This window comes from Rhodamnia argentea, chromosome 6 (assembly GCF_020921035.1).
Source record: "Rhodamnia argentea isolate NSW1041297 chromosome 6, ASM2092103v1, whole genome shotgun sequence".
NCBI classification, from domain to species: domain Eukaryota; kingdom Viridiplantae; phylum Streptophyta; class Magnoliopsida; order Myrtales; family Myrtaceae; genus Rhodamnia; species Rhodamnia argentea.
This window is the reverse complement of record NC_063155.1, coordinates 28,964,325-28,984,046: the sequence shown is the minus strand read 5'-3', so window position 1 is coordinate 28,984,046 and position 19,722 is coordinate 28,964,325. Positions and strand designations below refer to the sequence as shown.

General features: G+C 39.5%; 3 protein-coding genes and 1 long non-coding RNA gene across 4 annotated transcripts; all 4 read right to left on the bottom strand.

Moving 5' to 3' along the window:
* Positions 1–3,191: 3,191 nt before the first annotated feature.
* LOC125315646 lies at positions 3,192–4,296 on the bottom strand. Its single transcript, XR_007198922.1, has 3 exons — positions 4,109–4,296; positions 3,391–3,396; positions 3,192–3,216 (listed from the first exon to the last, which is right to left on the bottom strand). It is a non-coding gene; the product is annotated as an uncharacterized LOC125315646 (long non-coding RNA).
* A 749-nt stretch (positions 4,297–5,045) lies between these two features.
* On the bottom strand, positions 5,046–5,695 carry LOC115726910 (defensin Ec-AMP-D2-like). Its single transcript, XM_030656998.2, is given in 3 exon segments — positions 5,046–5,290; positions 5,293–5,394; positions 5,595–5,695. Coding segments are annotated over 3 exon segments (231 nt in total). The 5' UTR covers positions 5,659–5,695; the 3' UTR covers positions 5,046–5,225.
* A 1,845-nt stretch (positions 5,696–7,540) lies between these two features.
* On the bottom strand, positions 7,541–10,802 carry LOC115726884 (V-type proton ATPase subunit F). The gene is made up of 6 exons (XM_048281316.1): positions 10,427–10,802; positions 10,142–10,298; positions 9,123–9,204; positions 8,603–8,685; positions 7,885–8,061; positions 7,541–7,687 (listed from the first exon to the last, which is right to left on the bottom strand). Exons 2-5 carry the CDS (start codon positions 10,202–10,204, stop codon positions 7,897–7,899), a joined length of 393 nt encoding a protein of 130 aa, XP_048137273.1. The 5' UTR covers positions 10,205–10,298; positions 10,427–10,802; the 3' UTR covers positions 7,541–7,687; positions 7,885–7,896.
* Positions 10,803–12,776: 1,974 nt separating this feature from the next.
* On the bottom strand, positions 12,777–19,461 carry LOC115726868 (plant UBX domain-containing protein 7). The gene is made up of 10 exons (XM_030656939.2): positions 19,123–19,461; positions 18,077–18,207; positions 17,888–18,001; positions 17,583–17,772; positions 15,477–15,554; positions 15,300–15,368; positions 14,085–14,228; positions 13,830–13,932; positions 13,398–13,663; positions 12,777–13,216 (listed from the first exon to the last, which is right to left on the bottom strand). The coding sequence occupies exons 1-10, from the start codon at positions 19,222–19,224 to the stop codon at positions 13,052–13,054; spliced, it is 1,362 nt and encodes a 453-aa protein (XP_030512799.1). The 5' UTR covers positions 19,225–19,461; the 3' UTR covers positions 12,777–13,051.
* Between the last annotated feature and the right edge of the window lie 261 nt (positions 19,462–19,722).

The window sequence follows — 19,722 nt, the reverse complement described above, 5'->3', positions numbered from 1 at the left end:
GCCCGTCCGGACAGCACAAACCGCACCTTTAGACAGGATTGCTTTCGTCTTTTTGACATATTTCTTCGATGTCTCCACGTCGTTGTAATATGATCTTCTTTTCCAAAGGATCGCCTCAGATCTTCTTTAGCATGTCCTCATCAGTCATCCCAACTCTTTTCAGAAAAGATCCGGCTCCTCCTCACGTCCCCAGCGTCTTTCACACAGTCCCGTTATGTTTGTGACGAGATCCTATTGATTTGCCCCCGGCTTTTCTACCGAATAAAGTTCAAAAAAATTACCAAATAAGTCTTAAATCTATTATAATTATCGTAATCGAGTCATAAATCTTTTTTTTTTTTGTCAATTGAGCTCTAAACATTGCCGGTGGCTGGCAAGATCGACGTCGCCAGCCCTCGCCCTTGGTCGGTCACCGAGGTTCGGCGGACGGTAAAATAAGAAGGACAGAAAAAAAAAAGGAAAAGAAATTAAATAAGAAATTCAAATATTTATTACATAATTATTAAAAATTGTCCATGTCGGTGTCGGCTGCGCCACCATCCATGCCAGCTCTTTCTGATCAAAATTGATACAAATGCAAAATATTTGAGCCTGAATTAGCACAATTACAATAAGTTAAGGACTTTTTTTTTTTTTTTCATAATTCTCCCTCCAAAGTTCCCACTGCAAAATTACTCATTATTCAACATGCTTTGCTTGACATGAACCACAGCATTGGTCGCCGTCCGATGGGAACAAGCTACTGCATAGGATACCAACCTGACGAATTTGACGGTGATCAACTTGGAACAACGCCGAAAGCAACACAAGAACGTTGTTTCGGTGATGGTCTCGAGCAGTCTCGAAGGCTGGGAATTTCAATCAAACTAATCATTGCACTAGAGAAACGACACCTATTCTTGATGTCGTAACTGCATTGTTGGTCACGAGCTTTCGAATGTGCAATATCTTAATATGTAACGTGGACCCCAAAAACTGTTGAAAAAAAAATACTTAATTGATTTTGAAGTTGACAAAATAATTTATATTCTCTAAAATGCGAGTTAATGCGATGAAATACTTATTTTACATATTGTTCTTTTTACATTGAGGAATGGTATACAGGAATTAATCGTAACTTAGACGTTGGCTCAGAAGCTCCGACGCTGTCGCATGAGCTCAAGTTCTGAATAAGTATTTCAGAAGCATCAGCTAGATTATTGTGAGATATCATATTATCACAACGGTGAGCGAATCTGGTTGGATTCATCCCTGAAGATTATCAATCACGAAAATGAAGGATTATCTATCAAAGACGTGGATTAAGGAAGAAGATGATTATTTACAAAGGAAGAGTTTTATATTTGAAAACCCAGATCATGATCGTTTGGGCAATGGAGATTCTAAGTTCTAATCTCAATAACTATGAAATCTTTTGTATACAATCTCGTCTAAACGGGAAGTTTGGAGAGTGATACCTGAAGAACTTGCGACAGCTATTTTGAGGATGGAGGAGAGTATAAAAGGATACTTCAAGATTGAAGAGAAGAAGGAGAGCCAGAATTAAAAATTTCCAAAGTTCAAGAAAGCTTGAACGTCCGTTACGATTCTCGATCCAAACTCTGTAAAACTTAGAAGTTCCCTATTCAGAGTGAGCGAATGTTAGATGAAGTCTATTGGATCTAGGAAAGCTTCAGCATCGCTCGAGAAAGAGGAGTTCCTAATGAACTGTTAAAATAGATAGGACCAATCGCAATTCAGGTTTGGTGTCCCCTTCATACGACTTGTACAGTTTCTGTGTAGTTCAATTGTAAATTAGCAGTACTCAATCGAATTCTTTCTGTGAATATACTGGAGATGCTTACCAACACAAGCGGTTGTTGGGAGAGGAAAACCGAAAACTGGATCTTCTTCTTGTTTATCAAAATGGTTGATCCTAGTAAAGAACATACAGTGTCCGGGACTCAACTAAGTACATATGCTTCGATTGCCGAAAATGTCCTTAGTTGCTAGGTCCACAGTGGCGAAGTTGTCGTGTTAAGTGGAAGTCATGATCATGCTGATATATCCTGTGTTCGTATATAACATGAACTTGAGAAGCCAATATCATAAACAAGTTGTGGATCTTAATTAGGTTTCGCACTCAACAAACAGAAGCAACCTGGAAAACAGAGTAAACAGCAGAAGGAAAATCACATCCGCGACCAAAGAGACGACACTCCGATGCCCAACACCGGTTTGTTTGATAATACTGATGAGATATGATTAGGATGTAGTGCAAAATCGGTGAAACTCTCAGGGCGAGGGCGGATGGCAAGGTATGGTGCAGATGCAATGGCGGCTCGGGCCCCTGCAATACCTGCTTCAAAAGTCTTCCGTCACGCAAACGGCAGCGCACTGCCTGTCGATGCATGTCCCCCTGTACCGCTATCATCGGCTCCATCTCTGTACATGCCAAAACGGAGGTGAAAAAAAAGGGGGTCAGTCCACAACCGGTTTGATTGATCAAAATTCTCTCATAGAAAATGAGTTGATGAACCATGCTCAGAATTATCTTGCAGCATTCCAATCCATTTCGTTGAGCCCTTCATATTATTACATGTTCACTGTCATTTGATCGTTTTAGAAATCTACTGGCTCTTAAAATTGGGTGATGCTCCACGGTCCTCATTCTGTGCGATAACTAGTGAAGTTTACATATTGTATGGGCCAACATGCATGCATTAAAGTGTTGTAGGATGAGAAAGGACCAGCAGTTGCCACGAACTGCAGCAGCATCACAATAAAAGCAGCTGGAATCAAGCACTTCGAGAAATCCATCGAGAGAAAGAGAGAGATCGAGAGAGGTAGAGAGTGAGAGTGAGAGATGGAGGGTCGGGCAAGGCGTGACGGGGTGATTTATAGATGAGTTTGGTGGTGAGCACAAGCTCATCACACCAGAGACAAATCGGGGGATTGGAGTTACAGAACAATCGCGAAAAAGGCCACAAAAAAAAGGAGGGGAAGAAATTGTTACGAAAGTTAAACATGGAGGGTCTTGCCTGGATCCCATCGGATTGACGTTCCGGATTCAATTTAGTACATGTAGGCGGAAAGCTCCTCGAGTCATCGCTCGTAGGTGCCACACAGACTGCACTTTAGGCAGGACTGCTTCATCCTTTTGACGTACATTTGATGCATCCCTGGGCTTCGTCCTCCCCAGATAGAGACTGATTTCTTCTTCCACTTTCCTATAATCTGAAATTCCCGGTACAAAAGTTCACAAGCACTTCCGTTTATGTTATGTCCACTGAATCCACTGAATTTAAGCAAGAATACTCATCCTCTTATCTAAGTCGTATTTACTTATGAAAGCTACTCGATGAGATGGCCCTGCATGAACCCCAGCATCGCTCTCCTTCCAAAGAAGACAAACTACTGCATTTCACAGCCAACCTGACAAGGATCGACAACTACTACAGTAGAAAGATGCCGAAGGAAAGTTTAGTACTTTTCTTTAGGGATGAGTTAATAAATGATCCAGAACATCTTAAAGGAGAAGTCCTGAAGACCTCAGCTTTGAAATCACTGGTTCTCTCAATTGATAGATAACATCGATAGGCGTAATTAACTCACGCATGATCTCAAAGGCTGAAAATTCCAGTTAAATTAATCATTGTAGTAGAGTAATGATAACTTCGATGAATGCAGCAAAGTAGCCGAGATGCTTTTTGAGGAAGCGTGTAAAAAAGAAGATATTGTAGTGGCGTACTCTAACATGGTTGCCATGTATGGCGAGAGATGGAAAATAAGAGAAGCAATGAACTTGGTGGCGAAAATGAAAGCCAGAGGATGCAAGCCGAACATGGGGGTGTACAATGCCTCATTGGAAATCGACGGGACAGCAAAGAACTTGAGGCAGGTTGAGAAAATATGCAAGGAAAATGAAGAGAAAGAAGGTGGCAGCCAACAAGGTGAGTTGCACGAGCCTCATCGCTGCACACTGCAGTGCGGGGGAATACGAGTTGTGCATAAGATTTCACAAGGTGTTTCGGGCAAATGGGGGGGCGACTCGTAGGGGGATAGATGGGCAGCCGTTGGTTAGGCTTCTTCAGGACATACGGATCGGCTTTGAATTCACTGAGAGAACGCCGGCCTGCAAGTTCAAGATAGGTGGTTCCAGGAAAGCTTTGGCATGGCCAGAGTAAGAGGAGTTCCTAGTTAAGACTATTTTAGAGATGGACTGATGCGATACATACGACTGATCACATTTGGTTTGGTGTCCTCTCCAGTTATCTCCCCCTGGTGGTTGCTCTATTCTGGGCAATTCAACTGTAAATTAGCAGTACTCAGTTGAATTCTTTGTGAAATATACTCGAGATGCTTACCGACAAAAGCGGTTGTTGTGAGAGGAAAACCAAAAATGGCGATCTTTTTTTTTTTCTTATCTATACAAATCAGAAAAGTGTTTTGTGGGATCAAGTGAATTTTCCTCGTATAGGCACATTTTTCTTTTTCTGTAGCAGAAGAGAATACTTGCACACTCTCCATTAGCTTTCTGAATGGATAAGCTGCAGAAGCTTACTCCTTTCATTTTGAGTTCAATCACACTCACACTTACTAGACTAAAAGATTATAGTTTTTCACATTGAACTGTGAATTTTGTCATTCTGTTCTGAGGTGATTCAGGTTGAGCTACTTGAAATTCTCGTCAAATTAAGGGCGTCTTCTTTTGGAAATCCTAGCTATTCTTATAACAATATCAAGGAAATCTCTAATTGCTTGTACTGAAACAAGTACGGCTTCGGTCACAGTATGACGAGCCATCAATCGCCCTACTTTGGAAAACGACAATTCTGATGTGGGGAGAAACTGGATCGGACTGCAAATCTTGGAATGACTGTGCAGGCCCTCCTCGGCATCGCAGAGATTAAAGGTTTTGCTTAAGTTAAACGAATAGTTGATCCTAGTGAAGAACATACAGAGTCCAGGACTCAAACACGTACGTGGTTGCTAGGGCCATGATGGCAAAGTTGTCGTGTGGAGTTGAAGTCATGATCACGCTGATGTATCCGGCGATCATATAATGGCTCTTAAAACAGATTTCACCCTCTCAAACAGAAGCAACCATGACAAAAAGAGTAAACAGCCAAAGGAAGATTACATCCGCAGCCACACGATGACATTCCGATGCAATACCGGATTATTCCAAAAGATCTGAGATACGACAAGATGCAATTCAAAAGCACGTTCAGAGCGCGCGCACTCTAGCAATGTTTGGTGCAGAAGCAACGGCGACGAAAGCCCCGGCAATGCCCGCCCTGGAAGCCTCCGTCTGGCAAACAGCGGCGCAGTTGCTGTCCCTCACGCATGCCCCTTTGAACCGGTGGCTTTGCGACTCGCAAGTTCTCGCCTCCACCGCCATCGGCTCCATCTCTGCTCGTACCGAAAAAGGAGGTGAAAGAAAAAGGGTCCGAGTTAATCATGATTCTCTCATGGAAAATCATCTATAAGCAATCCTAATCATGCTCAGAATCATCTGTTATAAGTTCACTAGGCCAACATTGTAAGACGTGTTATTGATTTGAACTATGAAATTGATGCATGCATAAGAGTGTTGTAGGATGAGGAAGGACCAGTCGCCACCAGCAACAGCATCACAATGAAAGCAGCTGGAATCAATCGCTTCGAGAAATCCATTTTGAGAGAATAGAGAGAGGGATGAAGGACTGGGCACTATGAAAGGTGATTTATAGGTGAGTCAGGTGGTGGGCATGATTGTCCAAAAAATCCGAAACTTACCGTACGACGGTCAAATCAGTTTTAAATTTTTTAATTTTATCAATTTAATTTTAAATCTTTTGACGATTTGTCATTTCTAATTCTTTTAATTATGTCAATTTAGTTTAAAATCTTTTAAAATTTTGCCGATTTAGATCAAAACCAATTATTTGGATAATTAACTGAAAAGACTATATTAATAAATTGTCAAACGGTTAATAACTAAATTGACACAATTGAAAGATTTATAATTAAATTGATAAATTGTCAAAAGATTTATGATTAAATTTACATAATTAAAAGGCTTAGTACTGATTTGGACCGCAGAGCAATAAGTTTAGAATTTTTTGGACAGTTTTCCTTCACGTGGTCGGTGATAATAAATCACTTCGCGAGCTCAAAATGAAGGGTCTTGCAGCATATTCGACGGTCGAGATTTAGTTTAATTTAATGATTCATGGCCATTTAATAACTAAAAAGAAGAAAATGGGTAAAGCTTCTGGAGCCCCACCGCTCGTCAGGACAGCACAAACCGCACCTTTAGACATGATTGCTTTCGTCTTTTTGACATTAACATCTTTGATGCCTCCGAGCTTCGTTGTCCCCGCGTACCAACTGCCAGTGCCAACCATTTTAATACATCACGTTCACACGACGCCCCTCTCTTCACCTTTTTTTCCAAAGGATCACCACGGGTCTTCTTTAGCATATCCTCATCCCGACTCTTCTCAAAAAGATCCCCAGCATCTTCACACAGTGCCATCATGTTTCTAACGAGATCCAATTGATTTGCCCCGCTTTTCTATCATCTGAAGTTCATAACTTTAGCATGAATGTTTAGCATAAAGTTCACACAGTGCCATCATGTCTCTAACGAGATCCAATTGATTTGTTTCATCCAAGGTTGGTTTCCCTATGTTGGCGTCTATTTCTATAACGACCCCGGCCCGACGAGGGCAGAGAGTGGTAGTCGGGGATAAAGGGTCGGGATAAGAAGTGGCTCTTGATAGGGTTCTAAGATGGTAAATGATGTAGGAATAAATCGAACCGTGTACCGAACAGGAAGGAAACAATTATGAAATATACATGTGAAAACTGAAATTAACTCACAAAGGCGTATTTTGATGTAACGATAATGTTTAGCTTTAGATATTCAAAATTAAGCGTGCTCAAGTGAGAGCACTCTCGGGATAGGTGATCTCTTGGAAAGGTATCCACCTGTACTCCAAAAAATAAAACTATGAGGCTCGATATGGGACGGGCCAAAGCGGACAATATGTCAAAAACTTCTACTAGTGTTGATAAATGACATTGAACTTTGAACAAAAATGCAGGAGGTTAATTGAGCCAATTATTTTCCGACCAAAAAAAAAAAAAGCCAATTATTTGACAACCAAAAAAAAAAAAATTTTGAGCCAATTAAACGAAAATTTAATGACCGAATTGAACCAATTGTTAGTTCAAGACTAGATTCCGTGTCTGAAAATTCGAGAACTAACAATATCATCATCACATCATTAACTTAATGCTCGAATTATTAATTAACTTAAGAAATGGGAATTATTGTAGCCTTTTAAGAACCTCCTCTTAAAGAACATAACTAAAAGATAGTCCATAAAAAAAAAATTATACTCATTTTCGTTTTTTTGTGTTGGAAAATTTTAAAAGCGCCTGATTCAAAACAAATGGAGGATGTTATACCGAAAAAATCTTCCGTCCTGCAATCTGAGAAAACAACCTCAAAAGTCTGTTGGAACAATCATGAAAAACACGTTTGAAGAAGAATTGTATGGAAAACATCTTTTATTTGTTTTGGAACAGTCATGAAAAACGCGTTTGAAGAACAATTATACGATTGCTAGCATAATTCTCGCAACATGCAATGCAGGACCATTGATTTTCCACTACGCAAACACCAGAAATCCTCGCAAGATCGCCGTTTCGCTTGATAAAGGGAGACTGTGTAATCCTTGTTAATACATCAAACCTCGTTCAGATTGCCAAGCTCAAGATAACACCAAAACAACAGCCTCAGTAATTGAGTCATCAATGCCCCTCACTATAGTAGATAGTCGTAAGTCACCAGACACATTTACATTCTGGCAGACAAATGAACATACAGCTACTCTGTAGAAGACAAAATAAATAATGGAAGGTTCAGCGCCTTCCCGATGCCACTGATTCAGCAGAGAAGAGGTACTTCACCCTCGAAAGCACTGAATCGTGAGCAGGGTCATAAGGATGATCCTTTGAAGGGATCTCCAGAATTGCTGGAACTGGCTTGTTGTAGCTATCAACCAGAAACCTTATCATGTTTGCAATCTGAAAGCCAGAGATATGGTCAACAATTAGAAGTATGTCGCATATATTGTTATTATGGTGAGGAATAATATCCAATTTGTAATGATCAGAAAATCCTACGCAGCAATAATCGGTGGATACGGGACCAACATTGTTTCTGCGACTGTCCAGAATATTTGGATTGGACCCAAATTGTTTCTGTCACTGTCCAAAATTTTTGAATGGGACCCAAAACAATCTTTAAGTTAATAATTATTAAAATGGGCATAAGACACTTGTTTTGTTAATGCTGAAGGCTGGATGATTAGATCAATACAAGGGTAAATGGTCTTGTAAGAGCGACCAATGCTTACTACTCATGTACATGAATAGACATTATCAAGGTTGCTGATCACTAATTTAACAGAAAAACAACCCTTCTGTTAACTACGTGGAAAACAACCAACCAAAAGCAGCACGCTCCAGGTGTGAAAAACTATAAATGATTGAAGCACTTGATCCTTTATTTATCATGAAAAGCAGCCCATTTAATTCTACATTTCAAGTATGAAAAAGAACTCACATATTGACTGATCAAAACAATAGCGATATCCTCCCTTGATGTGAACTCCTTGAAGGTATCTTCAATAGCTTTCACAGTTGTTTCTAAGAAGAACCACAAAAAAAACATCATTAAAGAGGCAAGCATCCGCTATCTTAGAATTCTGTGACCCATGTTGCGTAAAGAAATAGTGCAATCAGAGAATGAAAAATGGGGTCTTAGGTTACAAAACACTAACATCACAAGAAGAAATGAGAAGCCCATCTGCATCTAAAATTAGCAAGAGACCATACCAGTTTTTAAAATCAAAGAACTGTCACGGAACAAGCAAGCTATCCAGAAGAATTTCAAACGTATTTAAATTAGCTAAATATTAGCAGGAAAACAAGTGGTCCATGAAAATAAGGGGCTTATGCCACAATACTATGGAAGACAATTGCAGCGGAAGAACTTGAGAAGAGCAAAGATACCAATAAATGAAATATCGTCATAAATTAACTGTACAGCAAATAACGATAATGCAAGGAGGACAGAATCATACTCGAGTCAACGATGAGATAGTTCGTCTTCCTCCTTAAGTCAACATTACCGACACCAGCCAGTAAAAACCCGGTGACAGTGTCCTACACGATAAATTTCCATCGTTCAAGAATTTTCAGATCAAAATAATCTCCAGTGAACTAGCCAGCATTACATTGCATTGATATGTTGCAAATAAAATGCACAAATGTACAGTGCCAAGATAAGGATCTACAATGGCAAATAAAGTCTCATTTCTGATGGCCAAAGTTGCCAAGAAAACTTCTTGTTCTATTGTTTGAATCATACATCTGAAAGCAGTTTTGATATTGTGACTCACGCAGCAGACCATGGATGATTTGAGAGTAATTCTCCAGCACTTCAGAAAATGCCATTATTACATAAACTTATACATGGCTATTTCATGTCCCACTCAACCAAAGAATGACCCATGCAAACAAACATTTGCAAGCCGTTTGAATCTCATCAGGTAAATTCTAGATCCCTGCAAAAGGACATGCTGCCTCCAAGAAAGAAAACTGACTGCTCAAGATACTAGAAAAGCCAAGCCAGGCATTTCCCAAAGGTTGAACCAGCCATTTGAGTGCTTCTAATGCTATATCTTTTATGAAATCCCACTCCGCCAAAAGTAAACATAATTTTTTAGCCAGAGGTGCCTATTTCCCTTCAACGCATTTGTTCAAACAGTACAGCCATAACAAAAAAAAGGGGCCCCTCCTCCTTCAAAATTACCTCAAAAGATGTATTCAGAGCCAATAAGAGAATGATTCATTACTTAGAGGAACTTCTCACGGTCCACATCATCATCAATTCATTTCAGAATTGTTATCTGTAAATAGGATTGCAGGATATTCCCAAAGGCATCTGAAATCATGACCCCCGATCTCACTGCCTATGTTTCTTCAGATGATGAAGTTTGTTGGTCACATTTCTAGTCAAAAGATGTCCTCGCACTTACGAATCCGACATGAGGAATGATATTTAACCAGGAACACTCAGATTGTATCCATGCATCCATACCTCATCAGCAATCATGGCGATGAGTGCTGAGCTTTTACTGGCGATAGGGGTCCTTCCAGCCATTTGAAGTCAAATGAAATACCTGCAACCACAAGGCAGAAATTGCGCGAAATTATCCAACGAATGGTTCAAATAAAAACCCTGGCAATTCTCTCTTCTGACAAACAAGACATTCAACTTTAGCATTCTCTAATTTTGCTGCGAAAGACACTTGTACATACATTTGTTTAAGTAAAGTGATGGAAGAAAAAAAAAAGAAAAAGCGTCTTCATACAGAGATCTCACCATTTATGTCCAGATAATTCCTAATCTATCTTCCACCAAGGAGAATTATAGCCACTACCAGAATTTGGAAAACTGAACCCTAAATTCAGAAGATTTCCATCAAAATTCCTACTTTCTTACTCTCCCATCGCTGAAATTTTCAGCGAAACGAACACATTTGCACTGGAAAAGAGAGAGAGATGCAAATCAACATAAGCTTATTCCTAATCACACAGAATTTAATCGCCAACAGTATTTCCTGGGAATTTCTCGCTTCGCGATCAATCAACGAATCAAGAATACCCGATCTCGGATATTGAATCCGAACAATCAAAAAGATTATCGGAGCGGGAAAAGAAATATCAGCTGACGATAATCTCAGAGCAAATTGATCCCTTCGAACCTGTAAGTAAATTGTTGAAGCTCTGAGATCTTGCTCGCCGCGAATTGGCATTTGGACTGATCTTTGGGAATTTGGAGGATATAAATATTTCGTAAATTTTTAAAATACTCCTGCGATTAAATAGAATTTACTTACCTAATGAAATGAAATTATGTATACTCAAATTATTAATATTATGCGTTGCTTTACTAATATTATTCACAAGACGAGATTAATGATGCACACTTCCTTAATGTTACTAACAAAATGAGAAATATTTTCCGATTTTATTATATTTCCAATCGAATAGTTAGAACTGCATGATTGAAAAGAGATTAAAATTGATAAATGAGAAATCAATAAGCTAAATTTATTGGTTGAGTATATTCCACACCATAGTTGTATATCGTGCATGTGTGAAGTGGCAATCATATGCATGAGAGGTAAATGTGCTAGTTACACAAATGATATATGAACTCTGATTCAATGTGTAATGTCGTCCTTCAACTTTTGAGTTGTTCAACATGGCTTTTGAACTAAAAGTTTGTTCTAATCCTTAAATTTATAAAATCTCTAAAATCATGAATTAATGGACGGATACCATTCAATATTTTCATATAATTTAGGGATTAGATTGAGTATTTACCAAAAGTACATGGACTATGTTGAACAAATTTAAAGAAATATTGCATATTGAGTTAAAGTTCAGTAGCTATATTGAATTAATTAAAAGTTCATAGACGATATTCCACATTGAGCAAAAGTTTAGAGACCATTTGTATCGTTAGCAATTGAATCAAATTCCTTTTTTCTCATAAATTGGGCTTGTGGACAAGAGGCAAGTAATTGCGGATGTCGTGTAATGTATAGTTTCTATTGATGTTTCCAGAAAAATTGTCTAACGAGTCATAAAGCTATTGTATAATGACCAATTCATTTTTAAACTTTTTAAGTCGATCAATTTAGTCATAAATTTTTTTACGATTTCCTAATGTTGTCCATCCGATCGATTTAAGCTGAAAATCACTTATGTAAATGATTTCTGCAATTTTATTTAAAATTTTGTAAATTTCTTATTTCTCTTTTTCTTTCTCTTTTTTTTTTTCCTATTCTACTATTCATCTTCTTTTCTCACCGACCGTCGAGCCTTGGCAATGGCCAGCAAAGATCGCCTACCACAAGCGAGGGTCTCCCTTTCCCACCACCCCTCTTCTAGATCCGGCGAGGGTATCGCTCACAGCCCTCGCCTTTGGCGTACAACCATCGAAGAGAAAAAAAATGAAGAGTGGAACAAGAAAATAAAAATGAATAAAAGAAAAGAAAAGATTAAAAAAATTTAAAATATTTGCAAAAATTGTCCACGTCAACGTTGGCCATACCATGCAAAATTATCTACATCAACGCCGGCCATACCATGCAAGATTGATAGCGCTATCTTAAAACCACCATGTATAAAATAAAAAGCAGTCCAGTCAAAAGATTGAGGAATGCAAGTGGTCCTCCTTAGATGAGAGATTGGCAAGAATTTCTGAAGTTTACCAATAGACCGGAAACAGAATGTCACCGGCTGCATTTTAAAAAATAACGCAGAAAATAAAAAGAAGATATAGTTTTGGACCTAAAGAAAGTTCTTGCACCTGGGATGAATCATCTAAACTTCAGCTCTTGCGTCGTCAACCCGTGCTTCGCACAGTGTCTTTAAACCGACTTGCCAGCCGTATTTTAAAAAATAACGCAGAAAATAAAAATAAGATACAGTTTTAAATGACCGGTGATGTATAGTACTGCTTTGATTAAGCATATATTTTTGTTAATAGAAATGGTTAAGCGCATGCCATGATGTGGGCGGATTTCTTAGCTTGCATATGAACTCCCTGCTTCTGTGTTACCTTATGAGGACGAGTAATAGATAGCATGAACCCACTCACCACAAATTTTGCTCCTGAGCGCCCTTTGTTGAGAATTGGAACTCAAACTATCAGAAAGAGATTTCAAACTTCAAAAAAGGAGATCCAATAAAACCGCCTGCGCATACATACAATTGAGATTCTACTGCATCCGCAATAAAATCCTGTCGCGATGCATTTAACTTGGCAAATTACACATTCAAAATGAAATCAACGGGTCCCTTGAAACAGACAATGGTTTGGGGGAGGGAATAGACAGTGGACCAAATATGACAATATAGACATGTATCAGAAGTTCTTCGATAATTTCCAGTGGATCAAACCATCCCAAAAGGTAACAATGTAACTGCGTGAGCATCATTCCCAAGTGAGAGAGATCATAGAATTTGCAAGACCCGACTCCTGGAAGGTTAACTTGCTGTCATAGTCAAGACTTTTCGAAGCCCCAGGAATTGCTTGCGCCAAGCGAAATGGCCTACTTTCAGCCTCTTCCAGCCGAGAACAGCAGAATGACCACAGAAGCTGCAGAAAGAGTATGTGAACAAGCATTTTGTCCTACAAAGTGTGTGTGCACTGCAAAATTCCAAGCAGAAAGCGTCTATGCCAACTATCCAAGGCTTACATCATAAACAGAAAGGATTTCAAGGGATTATGCAAGAAATCTAGCAATTTTTTTTCTAAGATAATAGAAGGTCTGATCAACCTGTATTGGATCGGTTCGGAGAAAATTCCGCTGGACCCTACGTCCATCGGGAAGACGGACTCCAACTCGGCAAAGTAGGCTCCTATCACCCTTAGGTTCTTCAGGAAGAGGTGGGTAGGCAGGTATCTTCCTCGTGAATGAATCTTCTTCCTTGCTGGTATCAGTTTTGCAATCTTCACTTGCAGTCTTAATTGGCTCTTTTATATTTTCCATGGAAGCTGCCAATGCTGCCTGTAGTTCCTCGTCTTCTTCCTTGGGCAATTCATCTGCATCAACCCAGGCATCTGAAATTACATATACAATGGCAGACAAAGGGCAAGCACGGACAACCCTCCAGCGGACAAAGACATACAGACAGAGCCACCGATTTCTTTGGTTCTTATACCATCTCAAGATGCAGCACCATTTATCGAATACAGAAATATGACATACCCTTAAGTTTCTGCGGAGGAGTCACAGACTTTTCTCTAGGACGTTTATGTGATGAACTTACATGATGGTCCTTGGGGCCACCTTCCAGGAAAAGTAACAAATTCTGCAGAAAATTTAATTTCTTGGATGAATACTGCAACTATTATAATAACATGTCGAAGCACTTGTAAACTCATGTTGTATGCTGCTACGACATTAACATTCATTGTTTATCCAAATGCAAGTGTATTGGGTAACACCTGCTGTGATAGGTACCTCAAGTAAGCTCTCAGGCTGAATCATTCCAGTCCAAGACCGCATCTTTTGGCCAGTGATGGGGTCAATAACAAGCACAACAGGAATCGAATCCAATCGGTAATAGGTGCAAACCTTCTGTCCCTCACTTGTGTCGTCATATACCTGATATAAATTAGAGTCAGCGGAACAATTTATCATTTACTATTAACTTCCTCTGTTAGTCATATATGAACACACATTGAAGAGAGTACTCTTGACAACTAATCAAAACTGAAATCTAAGATAAGAGATCTCCACTGTCCACTATCATCAAAGGCACTCCTTGTGATTGTAAGTGAAAGGGAGCACATGAGAATATAGCCTTAGATTATCACATTGCTTAATTGAAAAGAAATGAGAGGAAAATGAAGTGAAGGGAATGAAAATTCAAAAAGAAAGTACTTGCTTCGCTTGAAGGTGGGGAGGGGATTTAAAATGGGACAAAATACAACTGAAAAGTAAAAGGGGGACCTCATTTCACTGTCAAAGCACTGCTAAGTGCTACGTCATTCTTTGCATGTTCAAACTATTTTTATGTCATTCATTCATGTATTAGCATCGTGCAGTGGTCAACAAGTAGAATGGCTGGACACCCACAAATATTTTCACAGATCTGCCTACTTATAAAATGGTGCGTGCACTCTGAAAGATAAATCCATATTCTACACTCTTACTTTCTTCAGACTAATATTTTTCCCCATAATCTCCCATTCCAGCAAATAATGTGGAGAGGCACATTCCAGACAATAATATCTGGCTCACTCATCTATCTACTGTCATTTTGGCATGCATCCACTATCTACACACATACACATAAACACACAAACCTGGATTCAAAAAAGGCATAATGCCTTCAGGAAGTCTCTAGTTTATGCAATTGTTTGAAGACCAGCTAACCAGGTCCTCCTACAACAATATGATAATTCCATTGAGGAATGAGGAGACAAAGAAACTCTTTGAAATAATCAGGCCTTGCCATCAACAGAAGGCCTCAGATAGTGCTACAGAAGGCAGCAACTCAATAGCATAACAAAGCACGAGGACAGGAATTGAAGCAGCATAAAAAGAGCTGATCTGAAGAAAGAGCACGAGCCATAATATAGTCTGAAGCACTACTCATGATTCAGAAAACAAAAAATTGATAAAGTTGGGCCACTATAAGAGAGAATAATAAAGACCCAGCCCAAAACACACCTGCCAGAAGATAAAATTAGTGCTGATAGTTTGGGAGACAGCTTCATTTGCCCATGTATCCCGATTCAGCTTCAAAAGAAAATGAATAAAAGCAGATTAAAATCACTATTCTCATAGATTCTGGGGAGATAAAACAATAAAGCAGAGAGAGAGAGAGAGAGAGAGAGACTACGCTACCATATGCGAGCTGAACTCCTTGGTAGACTGCAAGTTTACTAGAAGCCACTTGTCTTGTAGTGAAGCTGCTGCTTTAGCCTGTTTACATTCATATATATTAAAATCAGTTAAATACGAAACATCAAATGCTAACAAAAACAAAAGTACCAGCAAATAAAGCCCTGCAACTACACATCTCCCTACACACGCTAGCTTCATATCATTGATGAGAGGGAAAATTACACTCAATATCCTCTATAATTTACACTTTTCATTCCCTGTTTTTAGAAATTACAGTTCCCTATTTGTCAAGTTCACATCTCCCTAACACTTTACCATCTCTCTCTCTCTCTTACAGACCAACCCCCCCCCCCCAAAAAAAAAAAAAAAAAAAAAACCAAGAAACCCCCGAGAGCATGCTTATAATATCATTTTGGAGCAAACAATTCTAGCAAAATCCAAGAAAAAGGGAGAGTAGGTAATTCCCTTTTCCATGTAATGAGACACTAGCAAAGTTATCTCGACAATGTGTACTTCTAAAAACAAAAGATGTGTGGTGTAACCATAACAATCTATGATGCAAACCACTATATCTACCAATAGAAAAGAATGAGAACCTCTTATTAGTTTGATCTCCAATCTACACTAACAATAGGAATGAATTTCAACTGCAGGATGAGCTATTCATTCTCAAAAACAAACTACTCGGCTCGATACTCTCCTAGTTATGTAATATAACATGAAAACAAAAAACTACAAGGGAGCTAATTCCTCTTAGCACGCTCGCTAATCATCGTGGGACCAATTCTGAAAACTTCAGATTGAAGAAAACAAAAAAGAAAATAATCAAATTCACCTAATCATTAAAAATCAAACAAAAGATCAGGATGGATTAAATTTCCAGGGGATAAAACATCAAATATATGCATGCAACGATGGGACAATGTCCTCTTGATGCACTTCATGATGATGAAAAAAGCAATGTTGATTTATTATGAAGCCTCAAAACTATTTCCTTCAAAAATCACCTCAAAGGTTAATAGTGGAGCTCACATGAGCCGTCAATTGTCAATTCAAAAACCAGCCACCGCCTATGCAATAGTGATCAGTCAAGCTCACCTCAGCACAGGTAACTTTGCTGCCAATCTATTGGGGCAGCACTGAGCTCATATGGTGGTAGTCTCATTCCAGATCCTGTCAGTTCTCTATTCAAATACCAGCCACCACCAATGCCATAGTGATCAGTGAAGCTCACCCGAGCGCAAGCGACTTCGCTGGCAATCAATTGTTGCGGCAAGTCCGCTGAGCACATGCCGTGGGTCTCTTGTTCCAGATCCCCCCTCTCTCTCTCTCTCTCTCTCTCTCTCTCTCTCTCTCTCTCTCTCTCTGTAAAAATAGGAACTAGAGTCCTCTATTCTTTTTCAAAGCTGATCCTTTGGTTAAATAAATCCGGTGAAAAAAATAGTTATTTCAACCTCACATTTCTCACATTCACGGGTCAGTTAATTTGTTTTCGGATTCAACCTGCCAACCCCTAGAGATGTTTATTTTTAGTACCTGAAGCACGAAGTCACTCAAACTGTCCCAAACAGAGAAAACTTGTTCGAACTGACCGGTTTGGGTGTGGTTTTGGGCCCTCCAGATATTTTTCTTAACGCCCATTTCCACAAGTTAACATAATACTACTAAATAGACTTGAGCCTCATGATCTGGAACTCAGATTCCTGTGCCAGGAAGAGCACTCTTAGTATAAGAACATGTTATACCCATTAAAATGTTTGCTAATGGAATTTTCGACACCTCAGTTCATAAAATTTTGCATACTTAGTTGTTCCGAAATAGCCATTGTACGATCAACTGCAGCATTAATCACTCAAGCACCACTTTGGCAAGTTGCAAAACATTAAAACTCCAAAAGTCACAATAACTATGATATCCATAATTTTCATTCAACCTCATCAGAATACGAAACTGTAAGACAATATACCAGAGATCTTTGAACATATGCACACAAGGAATTTTTTTTTTTTTTTTTAAGACCACTTAACATGAAAAGAAACAAGTACACTGCAGATAGAGTAGGAATTAATTGCACACATATTGTAAGAGTGAATTCAGGCCGACTACCTTCTCAAAGGATCCGCGATACATCAAATGGAAAGGAGGACGATATAGAGACGCAAGATTATCACGAGCATTTTCTGCAGTAGATGTTGAACCTTGATCTGGTTCCCACACCCCAGGGCGTTTCAGTTCCTCATCAAAGTTCCTGAACGCAATTAGTGAACTTGACTCATGTGGCCCCATCCCTAATGCTCTGTATGGTCATCAAATTTTGCCAATAAGTAATATCACAATATATCATTCTTGTAGAACAGCCAATGGCCCCAATAAAGCAACAAAGACAGCAACATTAAGGAGAGTATACATACGGGTATAATACCGCATCATCATAGAGGACCTCTCTCCTAACTGGTAAAGGAGGACGCACTTCATCTCCATCATGCTGTCCAATGTTTTCATTACCATTGTCATTCCTTGATACCCTAAGGAAACACACAGAAGTAAGAAGAACTCAAGAGGCAAAAACACGATAATTTACAGAAAATGCGGCAAAATACCCGGCATTTTCATCTACCCAAACAGCATTTCCACCATCTACTGGGGAAGGATTGGACTGTCCCCCAATAACACCGCCTTCATTACCTACAAAAAATAGTTGAATGGCTTCCTCAAGCTTCCAACTTGTCGCCTGAAGAAATGTAACTCATCAGAGTTCGAACAATCCAGTTTTTCCACAGATAAAGCATTGTACACACACCAAAACAAAGAAAATAATTGCAATAAAAGAGCAATTCACCGCAGATACATATATCACCAAACAATTGGAAGCCAAATGACCATAAGGGTAAGCACAGACCTTTTCATATTAAACCCTTAAGTTTTATGGAATAGACATGTAAAAGGAAGGATATGACCACTGAAACAAAGGGGGGGAAAGGCAGACAGAATTAAATGGAAGTCTCAGGGCAACTGGTTGGCTACTTAACATCAAAATTTGTATGCAATTCCACCCGAAAGCTTCAGATAACTTAAGATGCTCATATTTATCATTGGTTATAGACAAGATCTAGCATTCAGAAGACAAGAGACTCCTTCTAATGCAACCAGCCTGCGTGTGCACAAGAATCAACAGAAAAACAAAGATTCAACCAACGTGATAGCTTCAATCAAGGGAACTGTACGGCCACATTAAGGGTCCGACTTCTTCCCTAGCTTCATCAATACACAAGGCATTGAAACTGCAAAACCCAGAATGAAGGTTGACTTTTTCCTCACGAAAACATAAATCGGTGGACAAACAAAACGCTATCATAATAAGCACCCAACAACACCAAAACACCTCGGTAAACCAACTACAGATCAAGCGTTCATATCCCTCATAGTCTCTATAACCAGTGACAAGTAATCAATCATCCTACCAACTGCCCCAACTGAAAGCCAAGATAAGAAACCAAACGAAACTTGCCCAACATCTTTCCATGTGCATCGAGCGAGCTCAGGGGCCACGCCCACACCAGTAACTCAGCTATTTCACATTGTAAGGTCTCTGCGAATCAATGCATGTGAGAAGCGAGTGTACACGAGAGGGACAGACAGTGGGAACCTGCAAGAACTGGCGAGCAGTATCGGCGGTTTGACCGACGGCGACCTCCAAGAAGGAAGAGATCATGCTCTGCTTATCGGTCGGTGACCGCACGCTCTCCATCTTCCCCCCCTTCTCGTTCGCCGTCACTGAGCGACGAAACCCTAGATTGCCCTTCGATCACGGCACGACAAGAAGGCGATTCTTCTGAGACGAGCTCTAATTAGAGAGAGACGACAAGCTGCATCTGAGCTTCCATGCCTGGCGAACGGCGCCGGGAGGAAGGGGGCGAAGGGACTCTCAGCAGTCGTCGTACCAGAGCCGCGAAAGCTCTTCGGATTTCCCGTTTCCCTTCTCGACGAGCGTAACGATGGATTGACCTTTTTGTCCTTATGATTGAGATCGGCTCCTTGATGGGAGTGGCAATCTTTGCAATTTGTTTTGCTGACGAGGGTGTTATGGGCACACAATCATAGGGGACGGCTTTTTTTTTTTTTATAATCAGGAAAAAAAAGTAGAATTAAGGATTTCGTTCAAAAATATCTCAAAATACGCATTGGAAATTAAAATATCTCTTAACAAAAACTTCAGGAATATTATGACAGAAAAAAAAAAAACCTT